The following is a 22,075-nucleotide window of genomic DNA, read 5'->3' on the forward strand; positions in this document are numbered from 1 at the left end:
AGTTTAGTGGGCCCAGTAAAATAGGTTTGAGTGTGTATAATGATTTCCAAAATTAAAGAGTTTCCTTCCTGAAAGCCCCTATAGGGTTTAGTGGGCCCAGTAAAATGGGTTTGAGTGAACCCTGTTAACTGTCTGGGGCTAGACGGCTTTCTCATTATCTGGTCAGGAATACCAACACTGTGGGCTTCCACTGAGCCATAATCACCCAATGACGGAGTCTTAGAGGAATTGTGCTTCTGTTTGGGTGACCCAGTGATAAATTACATCCAAAGGCTTGCGATAATAGGAGAATGTGATCATCATGCCAATTCCCAAGGGAACACGCCAGTTATAATGGAATTTGGCAAAACGATGCAAGAAAAATAATAAACACAAATAGTTTGAGTGAGCCAACATTTCTCTGGGGACTATTTTGTGCCTGTCACTTGAATTTAAGATACAATGGAGTGCCTCGGGACCCAGAGGAAGAAGGAAGCTTCTAGGAAACACTGGAGAGGTGGACTAGACTGCGGAAGTATGTTTTTAGCCTTGTGAACAACGCGCAGTGTTAAAAACAGTCACTGACATGAACAGTGGCTTGTCTGTGGTACTAGCTACCACTAACCAGGAGATCCTTGAGGCCCAGGAGTTCAGGACCAGATTGGGGAACATAATGAGAATTTGACTCTAACCAAATTAAACCAAACTGTGGAAGTCAGAGAAGAGGAATAGAGGGAGAAACCTAATATCAGAACCAGCATCACGTGTATGCATTTGGGTTGAAAGTTAGGAACAATCAGCAGCTTTAGCATTGTGGGATATTCTCTTCTAGAGACAGGAGAAACTCCAAAATAGCCATTGTTTGAAATGGGGGGGGGCAATAAACAGCCTATAGACATAGATATGTGGACATTCGAGGAACATGACTTCTGTGTGTGTTTTGCGTATGTGTGTTGGATGTGTATTTACACAGCTCATAGCCAGCATAGTTAAGATTGAATTTCTCTAGTTCTAAATTGGCTTTCATGTACAAATGAGATTTCTGTATTGGGTTTAGCTTTTCCAGGCTTATTCCTCTGGGGCCTCCAGCTCCCTCTCAAAGACCCTCTTTCTCAATCAGAGATGCCCGTGTCTCTTCAGATGCATAACCAAGTCTGCTCTGGCTTCACCTTCCACTAAATTTTGGGGTGGCGGGTCTCTCAGGAAGCACATTACTTACCCAGAAGTCACGATTGCACCGCTGGGCATTTCTCATGGGCTACAGTGATGTTCCTATTCCACAGCTCACCCGGAAAGCTCCTGGGCCCTTATGGATTCAGAGGACCACTATGCTATGTGGTAGTTATTTGAGGATGAGAGTTGTGTTTGCTCCTTTTCTGTTGCTGTTGTAAAATATCGAGACGAAAAACAAGTCATGGAAGGAGTTTATTCTGGCTTACAGTATCAGGAGAGTCCTTGATGGCAGGGAGGCATGGCGTGGGGTGAGGCTGGGGCAGGGAGGCATGGTGCCAGGAACTAGAGCAGGGGAGGCATGGCGTCAGGCTCTGGAGCAGGGGACTGGTGCAGGAGAGAGAGCATTGCCAACCATGGGGGTAAACAGAGAGAGTGTACTGGAAGTGGACGATGTTTTAAACTCTGAACTCAGAAAGCCGACATGTCCCCAGTGACGTACTTCCTCCAGTAAGGTGCAATCTCCTAATGGTTCCGACACTCCCTAGATCACTCCACCAACTGGGGAACAATCACTCAAACACGAAGGCCTGTGGGCGGGCATTTCTCATACAAACCACAGAGGGATGGCATTGAGATTGGCTTTCTCTCCTTGTAGGATTCTGTTGATGGGCCTGCCCTGACTTTCAATGCTTCTCAACTCTTACATGTCGGAGCTTCCTCTCTTATTCTGTGCTTGGAAAAGCCTCCCGATTTAGCGGAATGCCGCTAAATGGGCCATGTTGCGTTTCTCTGATGACTTAGGTTTTGCTTTGGGGTAAAGGTTAAGGCCCTTGGTGTCCTCTAACTTAGATTGGGGTATCATCCAAAAGTCAACTATCTTCTTCAACAGGGGGATTTGAGATTCGAGTTTTTCTAGAGTTTGGGAAAGCTATACCCTTGGTTTAGCATGTGGGTTGAGACTGTCTGGATCCTCACAAGGACACAGTTGCCTCTCTTCAGGTGAGCTACCAAGCTGCTCATCTTTAAAAAACGGCTCTTAAAACCATATCTTCTGCCAGGTATGGGGGGTCATACCTGTAACCCCAGTAGTCTGGAGGCTATGAGTTCAAGGCTAGCCTGTGTTCCATAGTAAGTTCAAGGCTAGCCTGTGTTCCTTAGTGAGTTCAAGGCCAGTCAGCTTGGCACACACAGTGAAACCCTTGAAAAAACCAGCCAGCCAAGCAACCAATCAATGAAACAAACAAATAAAAAAAAACCATGTCTCTCCACCTACCTCCCTATCTCTTGACACCAAACGGATTAGAGCATGTTATTTTGGACCTTCATGTGAACCAAGTTCATTACAATGTTCAATCAGCTGAGTTAGGTGGCCACATTACAGATATCTGTTTCTCATTAAGGTTGACATCATGGATAAGGGATGCTTTTCGGCCTTCATCCCTTTATCCCAGAAGATCCAGCTCAGGGTTTACCGTGGAGTAAAGTACTCAATAAATGTTTGTTGAGAGCGTGAACTAACTAGCGAGCCAAGCGAAGAGGTTCCTGTAGGTCACCTTGCCAGACAGATTGGAAGCTTCCTTTTCTTGGAGCTGGGAAAGACACGGAGGCTGAAGAGTTGGGGACATTCTAATGAAATAAATATTTGTCTAACAAAACTCTAATATTCTCTTCCAGGGTAGAAAATATAAATATTTACGAAAAAAATTATTTCTCAGTGGAGACAGGATAAAAAGGTTAGAAAATTATTCTCAGACTGAGGGGGAAGCTCTGAGGACTTACCTTTTCACTGCAAACAGTTCCTTTTATTCTCTAGGGAGGCAAGAAATGGAAGGAAGGGAGGGAGGAAGGAGGGAGGGAGGAAGGGAAGGAGGGAGGGAGGGAGGAAGGGGCGTAAGGAGGGAGGGAAGGAGGGAAAGAGGGAGGAGAGCAGGCAGGTCTACAGAAACAGCCCAATGTGGATTCTGCTTCTCTTGGATACTCCAGAAATCCCTTTAGAATGAAACCAGAAATCAGAAATTTGGGTGAGATTTGCCATTTTTTCTCTTTTTTAAAATTAAAAAAAAATTAGGTGTGTGAGTGTTTTGCTTACATGCATATCTGTGCACACTTGCATGCCTGGAGTCTGCAGAGGGCAGAAGAAGGTGTCCAGTCTCCGGAACTGGAGGTCCAGACAATTGTTACCACCACCACCACCACCCCCCCACCCCACCCCCCCCCACCCCCCCCCACCCCCGTGAGTGCTGGGAACGCTATTCAGGTCCTCTGTAGGGGCCGGAAGTGCTTTGGCAGGATGAGTCCTCCCTCCAGGCTCCATCCTTTCTCTTTCTAACCTATCTCCTTTGCATTTTGGTGTTACCTTAGCCCAGAGCAGAGTCAAGATAGACAGGAGAGTGAAAAAGGCAAGTTCCCAAAAACTTTCCCCAGCAGGAAGAAATCAAATCTCTCCTAGTGGAACAATCTGTAAATTTTGACTTTTTGATATAATGCATAAATAGCCAAAGAAATTATAATTAGGAGTGCCATGAAGCCACTATTGTGTGTTTACACACTCCCAACAACTATTATATAAAGTTCAGAAAATAAATCAAAGATGATCCATTTTTTAATTAAAGCCATTAAATTTGTATATGTGTATATATTTGTGTGTGTGTGTGTGTGTGTGTGTGTGTGTGTGTGTGTGTAGCCAAACAGTGGTGGCACACACCTTTAATCCCAGCACTTGGGAGGCAGAGACTGGTGGATCTCCTAGTTCCAGGCCAGCCTGGTCTAGAGAGTGAGTTCCAAGATAGCCCTGGCTATAAAGAGAAACCCTGCTTTGAAAAATCACATAAATAAATAAATAAATAAATAATAAATACATACCACAACTGTTATCATGTCCTGTCTAAATCTCCAAAATAATGAAATTTAAATAAAAAAACATAAGGTATTTTAAATTAGCAAACAGCTCTTCTGAAAGCCGTATGACTTGAATGTTTTTAAGTGAAGTATAACATAACATTGAGACAAAGGAATAAGAAGAATGTAGAGAAACCTCTACAGAGGAATTTTTTTGAACAGATGTATGTCTGCTTGCTTCCTACCTGTTTCTCTTGAGCAACTCCTGACCCCATATCGCAACCATAACCGTCTCTATGTATTTGCCTTTCAGGGTTCTTACTTGACGGCCTCCATCACAGAAGCACATCCCCAAACTGGAGAAAGTTTGAGTGGTACCCAGAATGAATCTGATTGAGCACTCCCATTTACAGGCCATGGATGAGTTTTCTCTCTCTGAAAATGTATTCGGTAAGTGGTCAGATCGATTTGGGTTAGGAGTCGAAACTAACTAGAGAAAGCTTCAGGAGTGGTTTCAAGAAAATGATCTCGCTTCTCTTAAGGACTCAATAAATGTGAACTCTTTGGCCTGGTTGGACTTTGGATCCACTGAACTCAATGGTCTCTTCTGTTTATGGACGAGGACTCAGTCTTCAGGGCTTCGTGAGTTGTCAAGGCCTTGCGACTAGATAATAGTGAGTGGGGAGTAGAAGATACTTCCTGATCTGGAGTGAATTCGAGTATTATTATGGCAGGCATTAAAGAATGAAATCACGGTGCTTATGACTTAATATGATACCTATTAAAGGCTGGACTTACCTAGTGCCCTACTAGGTTCCTTCTACCCATCCCTCCAGGACCGGGGGAGCCAGTGTCACGATTAGTCATTTAAACTCGGCTGAGGACAAATTGTGCTCCGTGAGTTTAAGTAGATCTGTAACCAGATGACACCATAAAGTGATCTATTGCTCCATTTTATGCATTTATGAAAAACATTCAAGTATTAAGAGTTCAGTTGAGCGCATTAGCGAAGAGTCAAGTGAGGACAAGGTTTGGGTGGGGTGGGGAGTGCTTCTGCCATTTTTTTTAAATGAATTATTTCTGTATGCTAACCTTGCCTGGCGACCAGATTGCTCCCGGATCCCACCCAGCATTATGCAGGCCTTGGTAGAGTATACCAAGTTTAACATGCTACGTCATGATCTCTTATTCGGTGTCAGATATCCCTAGGAGATGCTCGCTATTTATGGTTGCTCTATTACCTCCTAGCCATTATCGTTTTCTGTGGGGCGGAGATAATTAATGCATTTCCAACCAAGGCGTCAGCGTTCGCATTAGCTACTTACACATCTGCTCACCCGTATCCAGTGTAAGAGCATTTGATGGCATCAATTATGCTTCATTAGTCCCTGAATACTGGATTAATAGCAATCTATTCATAAATAATAGAAAGGGAGAGTAAAAGAGGCGTTGCGCAGGGGAAAGGAGATGTTGATCTCACAACACACGCCGCAGCAATCATTCTTTGTGAAATGCCGGTTTGCAGTTTGCCTACGTCATTACTGGGTCTTTCTTGTTTCTCCCAGTCGGCCCCTGCCTTGTGGGTCAGTGTAACCAAGGAAAGACCGTGTCTCCATGCTGGTCACTAGCCCTAGCCCACTCCTCCACATTTCCTTAGAAAATTTTCCTTCTATATCTGGTTATTTTTCTCACCAATCAATTCACAGAATAATTAAGATCATGACTATATACCATAGATAAAGGAAAATTCCACTTATGACTATTATAGAAAAAACCGTGCTGTTTCCTGCCCTAAATTCCTCAGTCTTAATATTATTAAAATAAATCGTGTTGAGTTCAAGTTTGCACGCTGGGGGGCGGGATGTAGATTTTTGCTTGTACTAGTCCAGCTTTATACCCCAGGTTGCCCTTCAAGACTAAAGCCTAGAAGGTGCTGTCAGATTAGATGCACCTGCAAATGATCGCAGAGTGGGTCCTGCCACTCCTGAGTTTTCCGTTAGCTCTCATCGTAAGAGTATGTCCTCACCATGTAGTGGTGGAACACCCCTCTAATCCCAGCACTCAGGAGGCAGAGACAGGAGGAAGGATCTCTGTGGGTTTGAGGTCAGCCTGGTCTACAAGAGTGAGTTCCAGGACAAAACAAAACAAAAACAAAACAAAAGAAGAAAACTATATTCTCTTTTCCTGGTTCCTGGGACTATGTAGCCCAAGGCACATGAGTTGCAATGCGCAGCTGTTGGTTTTGGCAGGAGTCAGGTCTCTGTCTGGCCCCTCTGCTGCTAACTGGAACCATGCAAGGCTCCCCTTAGTTGTCCTCCCTAAGTTCTAGAGAAGGGCTGAAGCATTCCTTCTAAATCTGTTCCTTCTGGGGCACCAGTCATACCCCACTCTACATACTTGGGCTAACGATGAGAATGGAGAAAACCGAGTCCTTCTCTCTGTTTCTCAAGTTTGTTTGTTTTTGTCCAGAAGTCACTAAGTGACATGATGGCCCCTCCCTGAGTTTAGGCTGTGTGTTGGTGCAAAGACTGTGAGACAGGGATGCCTTGCTCACAGACCCTCATGCCTCACACTAGCATCTCAAGCTATTGCAGAGACGAAGAGACCTATGGGTTCAACACACGGTGGAGGGAGACTCTGCTCAATGGTCTGTCTATCTGTGTACTGAGAACCCAGAAGCAAGGGAATTTCATGACGAGAATGTGGATTAGCTATCATTTCTTCTGTTCAGATGTTGAGCACTGACAATGACTGGGACATTGGAATAAAGCAAAAAATAAAACAGGAAAGATCTTAGTGGAGAATGGACTCCCGATAAGTATGCCCATAAATAAATTTCAAAACTAATACCATGTTAAGTATGAGGAAATGATGTGGTTAACAATTAGCAAAATAGGGTGGCGCCATGGTGACCAGAGGGATGGGCTGCCTTAGTGGTAGGGCCAGTGAAGGCTTCTGCAGAACTGGCAATTGACTCAATACTGAAAGTCAAGAATCAAGAACATTCTAGAAGAAAGGAAGAGCAAACACAAAGGCTTGAAGTCGGGAATGGACTCGAAAGGGTCTTGCCTTTGCATTTTTACTTAGGGCAGTAGAAACTCTAGAGAAGTGGCTAGTTATTTTATATTTAAGTTATTATAGAGGGGCGAGTAACAGCCTTAAGGTATGGGGAAGGCGACCTGCCCACAAAGCGAATTCCTGTGAGTACATAGTATCAGGTGCTGGAGGCACTAATGACCTCTTCCTAAAGACAGCTTCCAGCATCTCCCACTCTCCAAAGGCTTTGCTTAAGATGAAGGGGAAATTCCCATGTCTCCAAAGGCTAGAGTCTCAAAGAGGGATGGTGTGTGGCACCTTAGGCATGAGGGGAGATGTCGGGGGAGAGGGGAGGAGAGAACACATGTGTGAGGTGAGCCATGAACAGAGTGACCTGAGACCATTGTTGGACTTCACAGTGGGGATCAAGGGCTGGGACGCTGAATAGCTAGCGTCATTAGCTCAAGGACCTGAGGCACCAGCTGCCTTACCCTTCCAGACTATTCTTATACGCAAGCCAAATTGCCCTCTGTGGTATTAGGAAACAGCTCAACGTTGAGCTGGGCCAAAGACCTATATCACTAGGATCAGACGAAAGAAGAAAAAGCTGGAACAGACGTGGTATAGAATTGCAAGAACCCACCTCCCTAGGGTCCTTTAACTCATTCTGGCATCGTGTCAGCCCCAGATGGAAATCTAGCCGGCTGGTAAGCAGATCCCCAGCAATGGAAAGACAAGGAAACCTCACTGGGATAAATCTCCTTTCCCCTGGGATAGTCTACAAGCCGGAAACTCGGTCAAAGATTAATTTGATGGCTTAAAACGGGCATCCGTGCTGACAGAAGGCAAGGTTTCATGTAATTAGTGCGCAATAAAAAGCAATGATGGCAAAGTCCATGGCTTTGTGCAGTTCAGCACAGTGCACAGGGGAGGAGGTGATAGATTCATTAAAATCTCTGTTTTATTTTTCGTAAATTTTGGAAACTAACCCCTCACCGCAGAACTTGAAAGACCCAGTAAATAGAGAAAGAACTTTAATAACGGGGCTAAATAAGCAAAGGCAAGAACAGTCTGGTGATCCCAGGCCCCAAGTTCATAGAGCAGCATGTCCCAATATCACCCTTGGTGCTGTGAAATTGGGCAAGCCACACTGCATGCAGACGGGGAAAAGAGCAATACGATTGGGAGAATTAAAACCAGAGGCAAGCGGTACTCTCCGAACTTCAGTATTCTCCTGTGAAAAATGGGCAAAAACAAGGGAGAAGGACCTCACAGCTCACCGGGGGGACAGAATGGGCTTCAGAAACTTGAACGCATCCCAAGATGTTATGATTAATATGGAGTTTGGCTGCTACGCACCACATTTAAAATTGTCGAAAGGATGAGCAGGCCTCCCCTCTTTCAAAGAAGAAAGTGCTATTTACATCAGCATTGCTAAGCACAGAGAATTTTCTAGGAGCCAAAAGGAATCTACAATATGGAAATAAATTTAGGTTGTCTTAAGGAAGGAGACAATGCTCTGATTCACCTTAGGTACAGCGTTGCTATAGTAACAACAGCTTTGAAATCCCATATTTTACATATTTTATTAGTATTATTTTACCTAATAGCTTCCCCAAATCTCCACCCCACAGTGCAGCCCAGCAAGGAGCAGGAGGTAAACCCCATGCCATGTTCCATTGCCTTTGCTTATTCTTCCTTGCTTTATAGACACCGCTAACCAGTTCATAACCACCTCAGCTAGGTATGCTTGGTTTTTTTTTTGTTTTTTTTGTTTTTTTTTTTTGGTTTTTCGAGACAGGGTTTCTCTGTGGTTTTTTGGAGCCTGTCCTGGAACTAGCTCTTGTAGACCAGGCTGGTCTCGAACTCACAGAGATCCGCCTGCCTCTGCCTCCCAAGTGCTGGGATTAAAGGCGTGCGCCACCACCGCCCGGCGGTATGCTTGGTTTTTAATTAGCAGAAACTTACTTCGGGATCTGATTCTTGCCGAAGTTGTGCACCTCAATTAAAAGGCTCTCCCAGATGTTCCAGGACCGCCCAGATGTTCCAAAATATAATTAAAAGTCTTGAGATGAGGCTTCACAGAGTATTTCTGACATTTGGTTTCAAGTGTTTTTCCATCTCACCGAGCTCTGCTCAAGTGGATGGGGTTCCAACTTGTTGGGTGGAACTGGAGCAAAAAGTCTATAGAAGATGGAAAACTATGCCTGGCTCAGACACAATAAGTCTTACTTAGCATAACTGGGGCTTTTGCTTCTCTCTTTTTCTTTTTTCAATGCTAGGGATCTAACCCAGGGCTCATACACTCCAAGCCACCACTGAACTATCCCTAGCTCTGCTTCTTCCTCATCCTTCAGTTGTCCACAGCTCTCAACAGTTTAACTCTTCTTGATAATTCACTGTGGCTTTAATTTTCCTACCTCAGGAAATCCCATAGCCTGAATTGTATTTGTAGAGTGTAGACACTAGGCAAGGAAAGATACCAAACGGGTCTTTCTTCGTTCCGCCATGGATCGCCACTGCTTTCAGCGGGGGCATGCGTAGCCTGGTAAGGGCACGCAGTAGCACGGAGACGCACAGAGAAGTCGGCCAGCTGCTCAGTGACTCTTCTAGATTCTAGGATTTAGCTTGCAACCTTGTAGGACAAGGAGCAGATTTTCAGGGGTGCCAAGTGGAGAAAGAGTAACCATAAAGTCAGATTACAAACAAACCATTTCTCTAATACTTTCCATATGATTAAGTGCCTTTTAGATTTAATGCTTTTTTTTTCAAGACATGGTCTCATACAGCTCAGGCTGGCCAATGTAGGCTCTTTCTGCTCTTTCTGCTCCTTCAGCCAATAGCCTTTAAGATACTAGCTCACTTGGGCGTCGTCTCCCTGACTTGAAAAAGTAGCTCTCTCTCTCTCTCTCTCTCTCTCTCTCTCTCTCTCTCTCTCTCTCTCTCTCTCTCTCTCTCTCCTTGGACACTGCTTCTGGCTACCAGACGCTTTTCCTAGACAAAGGATGGCCTTGAATGCCTAATCCTAATGGCCCCATTTCCCAAATACTAGGATTTCAAACTCAGCTGTCTTATGTATTTTAAGGCAGACTCATTCCTTCATTCTGTGCCAATTACTGGCCTCATTTCATTGAGCACTCCCCGCAAAGCCAAAGGCGGAGCAAATGCCTACACTCTCTTTGCTGCTAATATTACTCCTCCCAGCACTTCTCTCGGGCACCTGCCATTCCCATTGCTCTCTGATGTAGAGGAAGGAGACTTTTAAAAATGTCAAACCATTTGCTTCACATTTCTTTAAATAGCAAATAGACCTCCAGACGATAATTAGGACAAGGAATCGGACCCGGATGCTTAAGGCCCTTAGCTAAGAGAACACTTCTGTTTCCCTTCGTAAAGAAGGAAATCTCAATAAGACTGTATCACAGTGTGCTGGCCGCAGGTCTTCTGCGGGAGAATGTTTAGATGAGCAAGGATTGCGAGGGTTTGCTCTGGACGGTTCCCTTTCCTACACGTCACAGCCCAATGTATCTTGGCTGGTCCACCATTCACACTGATCTATATTATCTATAGCTGTGCTGTCCCATAGGACTTCAGCATGTCCTGAGTCTGCTTTATCCCGTGTAGCAAACACTGTCCGTACGCGGAACCCTGAAATATGAGTAGTACCACTCCTGAGCCAGCTCAGCTTATCTAAGTCCAGGTGTCTAATGTCACAGGTAGAATACTTTTACTGGAAAGAGAAAAGGAAAGGGTAACAAGAGGCAGCTTGTCATAGTAGGGAGATGGGAGAGACCCAATCCATCTTTTGTTAGGAGACTTCTGTGTGAGTCTTACTAGGAACAAAGGTTTCCTGGAGCCACTAATTAATTGCTCATTTTTCCAAACATTTTATTAGCATATGTTGATTATAAGTAATCATAGATTGCCTTTCACAATCTTCATGTATATATATATATACATAAAATGTATATAAAATGAAATTTTATCATTTGCCTTGCCCATCACTATTTCCATCCTCTCCCCCAACATTCCTGAGGATACCTCAGTTAGCTTCTCTTTTACTTTCTGTCTTTATTTACTGAGCTGCTTACGGGGTCCTGGCTATGGGCTGATTTACAGGAGTTGGAACTCCCGAAGAAAATCTCTCGGCAATCAAGAGCCTAGAAAGATTCAGGGAGGAGCCTCCTCTGCTCAGCTACCATTCCCTACCTATAGGTCCTGGGTGGGCACAAGGGCCCTTCTCCTCCATCCTAGAGGAGCCTGATCCAGTCCCATGGAGGTCTCTGCTAGAGATCTCAGCTGCTGCAGGATCAAGAGGACAGAGGTGGGTCCTGTTCCTGCCGTGTCCAGCTCCTTACTCCTGCTCTTATGTTCTTCCAACCCCATCTTCTGAGGTTCCCTGAGACCTCCAGAGACCGATGCAGGTATGCCTTAGCCTCTCAGCCACGCAATTTTGATTCAGAGCTCAGGTGCTAAAGTCTCAGCTTCAATTCCCTGTAAACCATACACAAATACTTAACCTCACTCAGTTGCTTCTCATCCTCTGTAAAGTAGAGTGGGAGACAGTGGGCCCCATAAAGAAAGCCCTGCAACGTACGTAGGAGCAAGGATGGGTGGGAGACTACGCAAATACGCTTTGCACACTTACAAAGGCTGTGGGGTGCCTGCGATTGTAAAATGCATTACCTTGTCTCTGGAATTTGCTTTCATGTTGATTAGCTCATGTTATCTTCCCAGCAGGCCTGTAAAGGAAGTAGGCAGGGATATTATCTATATTTTGCCATCTGTGAATACAGATAAATAGGGTTCACAGCACCTCAGACACTTAAAGTTACTAGCATGTCTGGTTGTGTTGTGTCTGGCATTAAGCCTGAGCCTACTGAGTCCCATGCTAAAGCTTTCTTGCAAACAAAACCAAAAATAAAAACAAACAAAACAAACCCAAAACAACAACAACAAAACAAAACAGCAAAGTCTTAAGATTGACATTCAGAAATTATAGGCAAGATTTTTAAAAGGCACTATGCCTGGGCGGTGGTGGTGCACACCTTTAATCCCAGCACTCAGGAGGCAGAGGCAGGTGGATCTCTGTGAGTTCAAGGTTTGCCTAATCTACAGAGTGAGTTTCAACACAGTCAAGGCTACACAGAGAAACCCTGTCTCAGGAATTGTGTCTCTTCAATAAGAAGCCAAGCTTCGAGTCCAAACAGTAACTGTAGTACCAATACAAAGGCAACATGAGCTTGTACCATTTTCTATGATTTTATTCAAATCAGTTATGACTATGAGTTGTGTTATTAACATTCTTCCTTTGAAAATTAGGAAATTGGGGCTGGAGAGATGACTCAGCATTTATGAATGCTTGTTGCTCTTGCAGGGGACCCAAGTTTGGTTCCCAGCGCCCACATGACAGCTCACAACCTTTTGTAACTCCCGTTCCAGGGGATGCAGCACCCTCTTCTGGCCTCTGCAGGCTCCAGTACACATGTGTTATCCATTCCTACATGCATGCTGGCAAAACACCGACAGACATAACATAAAATAGATACAATCCTTTTACTTTAAATGAGGAAATCAAGGCAGAAAATCAGTCAGGAATGCATTCATGGTTCACAGAGCTTATAAATGTTAAGAGAAACTGTATTTATTAGATTTGGGGGGGGGGCTCTCTGCTTAAATATCACAAACTGTGTGGCTTAAACAATGGGATGTTTTAGCTTAGAGTTCTGAAGGCCAGAAGTCTGAAATCAGGGTGTCAGTAGGATTGGCTGCTCCTGAGATTGCTGGGAAGGAATCTGTCCTAGGTCTTCCTATGTGGCTTATCAATGGCATCTGTTGTCCCTCTTCACTTCACGGCCCACCCACAAGGGTTCGTCTGCGTGTCGCTCCCTCTGTCTCTGTGTCTGCCACTTCTCCCTCTCTCCGATAAGGACACAAGACATAGTGGACATAGTGGATTAGCCCCATTTTGATGATCTCTTTATATAAAGGTAACCCATGTGAACCTTATCTCTAAATAAGGTCACACTGTAAGGTCCTTGGGGCTAGGATTTCAACAGATGAACCAGAATGTGGGTGGGACATAGTTCTCCACATAGACACAAACAAAGGTGGCCAGGTCAGTAGGCTCCCAGGGCTAACTGTGAAGTATTATTCTTTAATGCTCCTGACGTCACAATTGCATACTGGGAACAAATGAAAGATCCATAGTGTGACATTTGACTGCCAACCAGTATTGGAGGCAGTGAACAAAAATCTACCCTCTAAACGTTCTTAAACTGGGAAAAAGCTCCCCAAAATGTTTATCTAAGACACCAGTTTCCAGCTTACTAGGCGATTTGGCATGGAGGACTTTTCTCATAAACATTTACAAATATTCTGCTCGGAGATGAGGTTAATCAGTAAACCGTACAACCTCTGGCCCGTCACTTCTTACCTACTCTCCTCAGTTGCCGCGAATAAGCCCAGGATGGTGATGCAGTTTCAGGGCTTAGAAAATCCGATCCAGATTAGCCTTCACCACAGCCACAGGCTGTCAGGATTTGTCCCCGACGTGATGAACGTGAAGCCCTCTAAAGGTAGGAGCTTACTCAGAGCTGTCATTGGAGACTCTCCTAGCACGCTGGGGAGATCCGGGGTCTTCAGTGAAGGGTTAAAGCCATAGGTCTTTGCCACAGGTAGCCCAGACAACCTGGGAAGACTGGGGATAGGATTGTGTTAGGTTGATTTTTGTAGTTCTAAGCACGCGAGTATCTTCTTGGGATATCTTCTTGGTGTTATCTTTTCAAGTCAGTCAAATGTTAGCACAAATGTCAGTGGACACTGTAGGAAAAAGTGTGCTGCTTAACGCCGTGTTTTTAGAACGCTGAGCCTCAGCCTCATTGAATTCTGACGCTTGGTCGGTGGCTTGGGGCCAGCCTGAAAAACTAGAGTAGACGAAAGCAAACATCAACGTACCTACCGAGAAGTAAAGATAAGCCTGTTTCGTGGAATTTTGAGTCAGTCACATATGTGGAAGTGTGTGTAAGGGTCATGATGAAAAGTGCGTTGTGGACTGTGGTATGCGGGGAAAAAGTCATAACCAGAAAAGAAGAAATACCAATCTCATGAGCTAGTGTTGCCGCAGATTCCTCCTGGCAAATAAGAGAAAGAAAAATGAGACTTGGGTTTAGGATATTTATTTTCTCTGAACTAAAATATGCTTTATAATGACAAGACAGGATAATATAAATATTATCTTAGTATTTTTCTCAAAGCATAAACTCACTTTTTAAAGTTTTCATTAAAAAATTAAATGCTAATCATTTCCCCGATAATTACTATGACGTGCATACTTCTGCTCACAGACCTGGTGGCCTCCCATTCTACCTAAGAGTGGTTCAAAGTGGCTGCCGCTATATTTAGAAATAGAAATTGCTTGCATGGCTTGGGGAAGCAAATTTTCCATCCCCTTCTATTTAACAGTCATTTATTAAATGTTTATTATGTGCCAGGCATTGTGCTGAGGGCCAGAGATGATAGAAATGGGAATATGATCTGATATTTCCCTCCGAGAATGCACAGACTAAGCTCCCTGACAGGAACAAAATGAATGTTTGCTTTATGCGGAGCAGGCAATTTACATTTCTCGTCTCAGTCCTGCCTCGTTGCAGCCTTTGACACGGGAGCGCATTGCTCTGGCTTTACGGAGGGAGAAACAGAAGCTAAAATAGGCCCAGGGTCTCCCCCCAGTTCGTAGATGTAGCAGTGTGTGGGTGAAATGAGTCCAGACCTGTCTCCTCATCTGTGTGACCCAAACCGCCTCAGGCTCAGCGTGGGAGATAAGGCTGTGAACAAACACGAGGGATCACACATGCTTCCGATAAGCGCTATATTAGGAGTGTGCACAGAGGTTAGGAGAGACTAATTATACCTGGGGGAACTGGGGCAGGCCTCAGCGAGGAGGTCATCAGCTGACCCTGCCAGGAGAAATACCTCCAACCCGAGAGACCTGGCTCTAGGAACGGCAAACAACTTCACAAATGAAGCCATGTCATTTGGCCGAAAAGCCACGGCTTAGGAAATAAGGAATACCATTAAAGCAAGTTCCTACTCAATTCAGTCCCCCAAATACGCCTTGGACGTGTTTGCTGTGTTTACCATTGTGTCTGAGATTAGTAAAAGCAACTGAAAAAAAAAATGGGTTCCTTTGCACCAGACACTGACACTACCAAAGTTGTGGGCAAGTGCCACCATTAACGTGTGAGCCTATTCTCTGTCCACACACTCCCTAGAGATGTCCCACTGCATATGACAGTCGCCAGCCACATATGACCATTTAATTAGACATTTTAATGACTAAGAAGTAAATACGTTTAAAACTCTCTTTCTTAGTATTAGTGACTGCGTCTCAAATGCTTGACATCCTCGCGTGGCTAATGGCTGTCGTCTCCTAAGTACTGAACCTTCTTTCATCTCAGAAAGTTTCCTGGGTGAGAGCTACGGAAAGCCAAGAACCTGGATCTGGAAGCTGGCTTTCTGGGGATTCTCAGACCCCCCTGGAGTTTATCCATGTGTCTCTGTTTAAGAGCGATTTCCTCAACTCTCGTGGAGTTTCTTGTCCAAGGACCCAAACTGTAATAGATTAAGTGCAGGGAGTTAAGATCTCATAGGCGATTATACAGCAAAAGTTGCTCAGGTCGAGTCGTTTAGAAAGCCTCCGGGTGCTGTTTCTTCATCTTCACACGGTCTGTGTATTCACCACCCTGCCCAGTGGCTGTTCAGCAAACTGTAGAAGGATAGACATGGTTGCGCTTTGAGATTAGAAACATTACTTTGTCTTACTGTATATTATTCTCATATTTTACTCTCTTAGCATAACATTATCTATAACCTTGAAATAGCTTTATATTTGTGCATATGTGTGTATGCCCAGGCATGTGCCCATGCGCATGTGTGTGCATGCATGCACAAGGAGGTCAGAGGTCAACCTCAGGTGTTGTCCTTTAGGTAATAGCCTTTCTTTTGTGTGGTTGTTCGGGGTTTTCTTGTGACAGGGTCTCTCACCGGTGTGGGGCTTGTCAAGTAGGCTGCCTGCCCAGTGAGCTTCAGGTACTTCTTTGACTCTGAATTCTCAGATGGGATTACTAGCAGTTCAGATTCAAGAAGATCCCTGGAGCCCACTGAGTTTTGTGGCTGACGTGGTTCTGAGGAATGTAGGCCCTCAAGCGTGTGTGGCGTGGCTGGCATTAGACTGCCTGGGCTGTCTCCAACTCCGCTTTGTGTTTAAATTTAGATGGTTGCAGGGATAGCTATGATATTGATACCGTTGACTGACCTGAGCTGGGACTCTGTTGTTTCTTGATTATGGGAATGTTTGCTTTATTGAAATAACACTCAGCGACCTTGAGCCGTCCTGTGAAGAGACGCGGTTAACCATTTCCCTGGGTTCAGCAGAGTCCAGGTTCTGTTGTTAATTGGTTCTCTGACCTTGGACTAGTTGCTCAACTTGGTCAACCTGTGGTAAAAAGAAGCTGGGTTCAGGGTATGTGGGGGGCAGGGGCGAGTGGGGACTTGAGAGAACACAGTAGAAGTCAAAATCTAGGCACGAGTGAATCCAGTACTTTAACTTTCCAGTTCTTTTACGTTTTATTTATTTATTTATGAAATTTTAGTCATATTTGGTAAAGAAATGGACTGGGATTTGACTTACATTTTACCTTGAATAATTTCATACTTTATCCTTCTATTTTTTTTTCTCACAAGACAAGGTGGCTTTGCCAAAATCCTGTTGTTTGTCGGACTCACTGTTTTTTTTTTTCTAGCTAATACAGACAAATCGGGAAGAAAACCGATGTTCTCACAGATACAGTATATTGTGTGCTTGCTCGGTCATTTCCTGGGTCAGTGTAGAATGTGTTCTTAATATTTAATATGTGAGTATTCTGCTTCGCCATTGTAGGAAAGTTGTGAATTCTAATATTCATAAAGAAGTCTTATGCTTATGAGATTTTTAGATAGAACGGACTAGGGGATCATAAATCCTTTCTTTATAGATGAGCAAAGGGAGGCCCAGGTAGGGTAGTACGTAATGGTTTGGAGGCGCCATTTAATTAAATCAGAACCGTGACTCCTAGGATCTAGTCAGAGGAGAACACCCACGCAAAGCGGTCCTTAGAGTGATATTTGTAGCCAGGAGAAGACTAGGGTATGAGCTTTGGAACAGAGTAGCTAAGCCTAGGAAGCCGCCAGTATAGTGAGCATGCGCAAAAAGTCCTACGACCGGAAACAACGAGGTATCCAAGAAACGGAAAAGCCGCAACATGGAAAAATGGCTGAAAGAGAAAGGACCACGCACGCTGAGCCTTGCAGGCCTGTTTGTATTTTATGTGCAAGCCGAGACTGCAAGCTCAAAGACAGAGAGCTCCCACGCTTTTCGAAGCATCTCGCATTTGACATCATTCCAGAGAGTCGAGTGTTTCCATGCGTGGCCTTTGAGGTCAGACTCCAAAGTCTAAATCCCAACTGCTTATGGTAGGAGTCAGAAGTAACGTCAGCAAAGGCATTCTGTCCAGAGATGAAAACAGCCCGGAGTTGTCCCCAGTGTAAAGGAGCAGCCCAGGGAACACCTTTGGACCCAAGAGAAACAACGGCACCTCCTCCTGCTGTTGCAAGGAATAACGAGAACAGGCAAATACTTGGTATTAGGAAGGAATTCATAAAAATTTCTGCTACTTACTAGTTATAATAACAATAACATCAGCCATTTGAGCGTTTTGAAGAACATTTTAAAGGTAAGGTGCAGAGGGTCCAAAATCCCTAAATCCAATTCCCAGTTTCTAAATTACTTGAAACCATTATTTTTCAAGCTCAGTGAGAATTTCTTTCGGTGGCCATTCCTGGACTGAAGGGTGTGAGACTCTGGTTGTTATTTATTCTGCTTTGTGGGAATATTCATAAAATTTCACGGAAGAAAGCATTGCTGTGTTTGCTTCGTACATTTCCGTACACCGAGTTCTACCCAGGGTCCTGAATACCACTGCCTTCTGTTCTGAAATCTATGAGACGTTCTTCTCTTTTGTACGCAGTCCTGGGGATCAAACCCAGGCCCTTGCCCAATCAAGGGGTTCTAAATTTTATTTATTTGCTTATTCATTTTATTGATTATATACTTGTGCCTGTGTGTGTTCGCACACATGTGTGGGGGGAGGTGCACTCACTCATGTGAGCATAGGTGTAGGAGACCAGAAGTAGAAGTCACGTATCTTCAGAGGAGACACTCACCTCTCTCCACCTTATTCTTTAATTCTCACGTTGAACTGGAGTTGTACCGTTCAGAGAGACTGGCTGCTCCGTGAGCTTCTGGGCTCCTCTTGTCGACACCTCCCTGGTGCTGGCGTCACAGGTGCACGCCACCGGGGCTTTATAGAGGGTACTGAGCTCATGCCCCTCATTACAACACAGCAAACACGCTGCCCAGTGAGCCCGCTCCCCCAGAAAGCTTTACATTCTGAGACAGATTTGATTGTGTTTCCGACCAGGAGCTGTGACTATTTCAGTCAGCCATCAGTAGAGAGCTTTATTGAGAACTTTCCACCTCCAGCTTGAGGTGTCAACACTGGGTATCAGTGGTTTATTTGCTTCAAGTTCCACTGCACAGCAGGAACGAAACTGGAATTGTACTCGAGGGTTTTCTGTCGGTGCATTAAAAAAAATCAGATATATTTACACACTGTCTTGTCTTTTGCTTATGTCATTTTCTGCATAATTCAAGCATTTTGTTTTCTAAAGAGCACAGCTCGTGTTTCCAAATATAGAAGCATTTTCATACCCTGCTAGTGTTTGTTACCTAGCGGCTTGATATTTAAGCATCTTACTTAATGACCATGCTTTTAGGGAGAGCCATTCCTCCTATTTTAATGTCACTCTAACTCGCACTTCTTTCACTTCCCCTTTAAGGACATACTTGGCCTGTATTGTCTCATTTAACCCTTACAGCATCTCAGCGGCTACTGCATCACCATTTCCCCATTGTTTGAAAACTATGGCTGCTAAGAAACTTCCCGTTTGCCCAGAGATTAAGAAATAGGACATGGAGTTGAATCCAGGTAGACTAAGGCTGCCAGGTAGTGCGTTCTCAAAGCTCGCTTCTATATTGCAATAATTAAACTAGCATGCCTATAACAAGAATCTCAAACAGTAAGAACATTGGGCAGTTTCTTACCCCAGAAAATAATGTAATATCACTTTCTACACGCACTACCCTCTGGTGTGTTAAAGATCAGGAAGAAAATCGCCTCACCCACAATACACACACTATTTTTTATAATTATAAATATGCATGTTTTCTTCAGTTTGCCTTTTGAAAACACTAGTTGCATGTGATAGGAAGCCTCCCTTATCATCACTGTTACACATTTGATTAATATTTGTGTCTAAAGGCTGCAATGTTTCCAATCATGCTCCTGCTGGCGGAGTGTATTTCCAGCTTCTTTCTTACAATCGCTGAAAGTGAATGTCATCATGGGTATAAAAATTCTTCTCATGTAGAATGAAATACATCTCTCAAATAAATTTTCCTGGCGCTGAAAAAAATGAATGCTGGCTATTAGAGTCATAAATACTGGAAGATCCTAGCAAATTTCTCTCTTTAAGCGTGTTCGTTTTCCCGACAGTATCTATCATTCGGCTGAAAAATCTCCACGATTTGAGGATAGAAATGAGGATGTCACAGATTTAATTTGAGCTTGCTATTTATTTTAAGAAGAGAAACATTTTTGTGGATTTATGAAGCAGTTTCTAAAAGCTATTCCTTTCTGACTTTTATACTTTTTCCATAGGCTGTTCAATGTTCTCTATTAGTTTCCAAAACCTCATTCATATGTTAGCAACACGTCATTTATCGGTCCTCTGTGTTGCATATTTTCCCCCGAGGTTATGATTTATCACTGAAACATTTTATCTCTGCCTCTCTCTCTCTCTCTCTTTCTCTCTCTCTCTCTCTCTCTCTCTCTCTCTCTCTCTTTATATATATATATACATATATATATTATACAGATAATATGTATTTTAAAAGTTAACTTTGTAGGGCCAGGGAGATGGCCTAGTGGTTAAGAGCATTTGCTGCTTTCCCAGAGAACACAGGTTCGATTCCCAGCATGCACATCAGTGGTTCTCACCTACTTATAACTCTAACTCCAGGGGATCTGACAACCTCTGCCCTCTAATGGCACCTGTATAAATGTAGTGCACGTAAACTCACCCAGGCACACGCATGTGCAGCAATAAAAATAAATAAATAAATAAGTGTAAAAGGTTAATTTTATTTAAATACATTTTTTAAATGTTTATTTATTTATTTATTTATTATGTATACAATATTCTGTTTTGCGTGTATGCCTGCAGGCCAGAAGAGGGCACCAGACCTCATTACAGATGGTTGTGAGCCACCATGTGGTTGCTGGGAATTGAACTCAGGACCTTTGGAAGAGCAGGCAGTGCTCTTAACCTCTGAGCCATCTCTCCAGCCCATTTTTATAGTTTTAAGTTCTCCATATGTTCATAGTTTGTATTTAAATATATTTAGAGGGGCTGGAGAGATGGCTCAGTGGTTAAGAGCACTGTCTGCTCTTCCAGAGGTCCTGAGTTCAATTCCCAGCAACCACATGGTGGCTCTAAACCATCTGTAATGAGATCTGGCGCCCTCCTCTGGCGTGTGGGTATACATGGAGGCAGAAAGTTGTATACATAATAACTAAATAAATCTTTAAAAATAAATAAATATATTTCGAGCTGACGTGTTGCTCTGATTTCTAGAACACTGACATTAATTCTAGTTTCGTTGGTCCTTGTTTTCAGGTGTGCTAGCAGAACAAGAGGCGGGTCCTCTGGGGCAGAGTCTGGACTTGGAGTCGTATTCACCGTACAGCAATGTGCAGTTCCCACAAGTTCAACCACAGATCTCCTCATCGTCCTACTATTCCAACCTGGGTTTCTACCCCCAGCAACCGGAAGAGTGGTACTCTCCTGGCATCTATGAACTCAGGCGAATGCCAGGCGAGACCTTGTACCAGGGAGAGACTGAGGTATCAGAGATGCCTGTGACAAAGAAGCCCCGGCTGGCCATGTCATCGGCAGGAAAGATAAAAGGAGATGAGCTGTGTGTTGTCTGTGGAGACAGGGCCTCCGGGTACCACTACAACGCGCTCACCTGCGAGGGATGCAAAGGTGAGTGCCCTCTCATTGGCGTCACGATAGTGTGATTCTCCCGTGCTGGCTGCGGCAATTTGTGGAACCAGGTTTCTATGCAAGAAAATAACCAAATGTGCAAACTAAGTATAGAAAAACCACAAAAAACATCCCAGTGAAACAATACAATGTGGTAGTTAGATGTCTCTGTTTGAACAGTCAGTAAAGCGTGGCCTCTTCTGAGTTTGGCGAACCCCCTCTATGTACCGCAAAAGGTTCCACTTCGCCACTGCTATTCTGGGAGCCGCGTCTTGGTCCATTCAGAGCTGCATTCAGACTGAGCTGCAGACATATTGTCCTTAATAAGTGTATCTTTGCCGTTTTCTGACTCTCTTGATAATTAGGTCATATTTCTTGCTGTTAATGAGATCCTGGGAACAAACAAACTCTTGAGGGCAGCTGGTTTAGATTTCAGGACAGTGTGGCCAGAGAGATGATCCAGAGAAGCTACTGACAACCTCAGGGGCCAAAGGCAGAAAATCAAATGCTTTCTTTCTTTCTTTCTTTCTTTCTTTCTTTCTTTCTTTCTTTCTTTCTTTCTTTCTTTCTTTTTTGCAATTTATTTTATGTATTTATTAAAGATTTCTGCCTCCTCCCCGCCACCACCTCCCATTTCCCTCCCCCTGCCCCGATCAAGTCCTCCTCCCTCGTCAGCCCAAAGAGCAATCAGGGTTCCTTGCCCTGTGGGAAGTCCAAGGGCCGCCCACCTCCATCCAGGTCTAGTAAGGTGAGCACCCAAACTGCCTAGGCTCCCACAAAGCCATTGCCATTGTTCTTGAGTTCTCAGTAGTCCTCATTGTCTGCTATGTTCAGCGAGATGCTT

The 22,075-nt window shown here is 44.1% G+C and overlaps 1 protein-coding gene across 2 annotated transcripts in view; it reads left to right on the forward strand.

The window, feature by feature from the left end:
* Positions 1-13,473: 13,473 nt before the first annotated feature.
* Nr1h4 (nuclear receptor subfamily 1 group H member 4) overlaps positions 13,474-22,075 on the forward strand; it is a 43,520-nt gene continuing 34,918 nt past the window's right edge. For both annotated transcript variants that reach the window (XM_075954133.1, XM_075954134.1), the window contains exons 1-2: positions 13,474-13,604; positions 20,863-21,231. In XM_075954133.1, the coding sequence (XP_075810248.1) occupies positions 13,496-13,604; positions 20,863-21,231 (478 nt within the window). In that variant the 5' untranslated portion in view covers positions 13,474-13,495. The remainder of the gene's footprint in view (positions 13,605-20,862; positions 21,232-22,075) is intronic.

This window comes from Microtus pennsylvanicus, chromosome 20 (genome assembly GCF_037038515.1).
Source record: "Microtus pennsylvanicus isolate mMicPen1 chromosome 20, mMicPen1.hap1, whole genome shotgun sequence".
NCBI lineage: Eukaryota > Metazoa > Chordata > Mammalia > Rodentia > Cricetidae > Microtus > Microtus pennsylvanicus.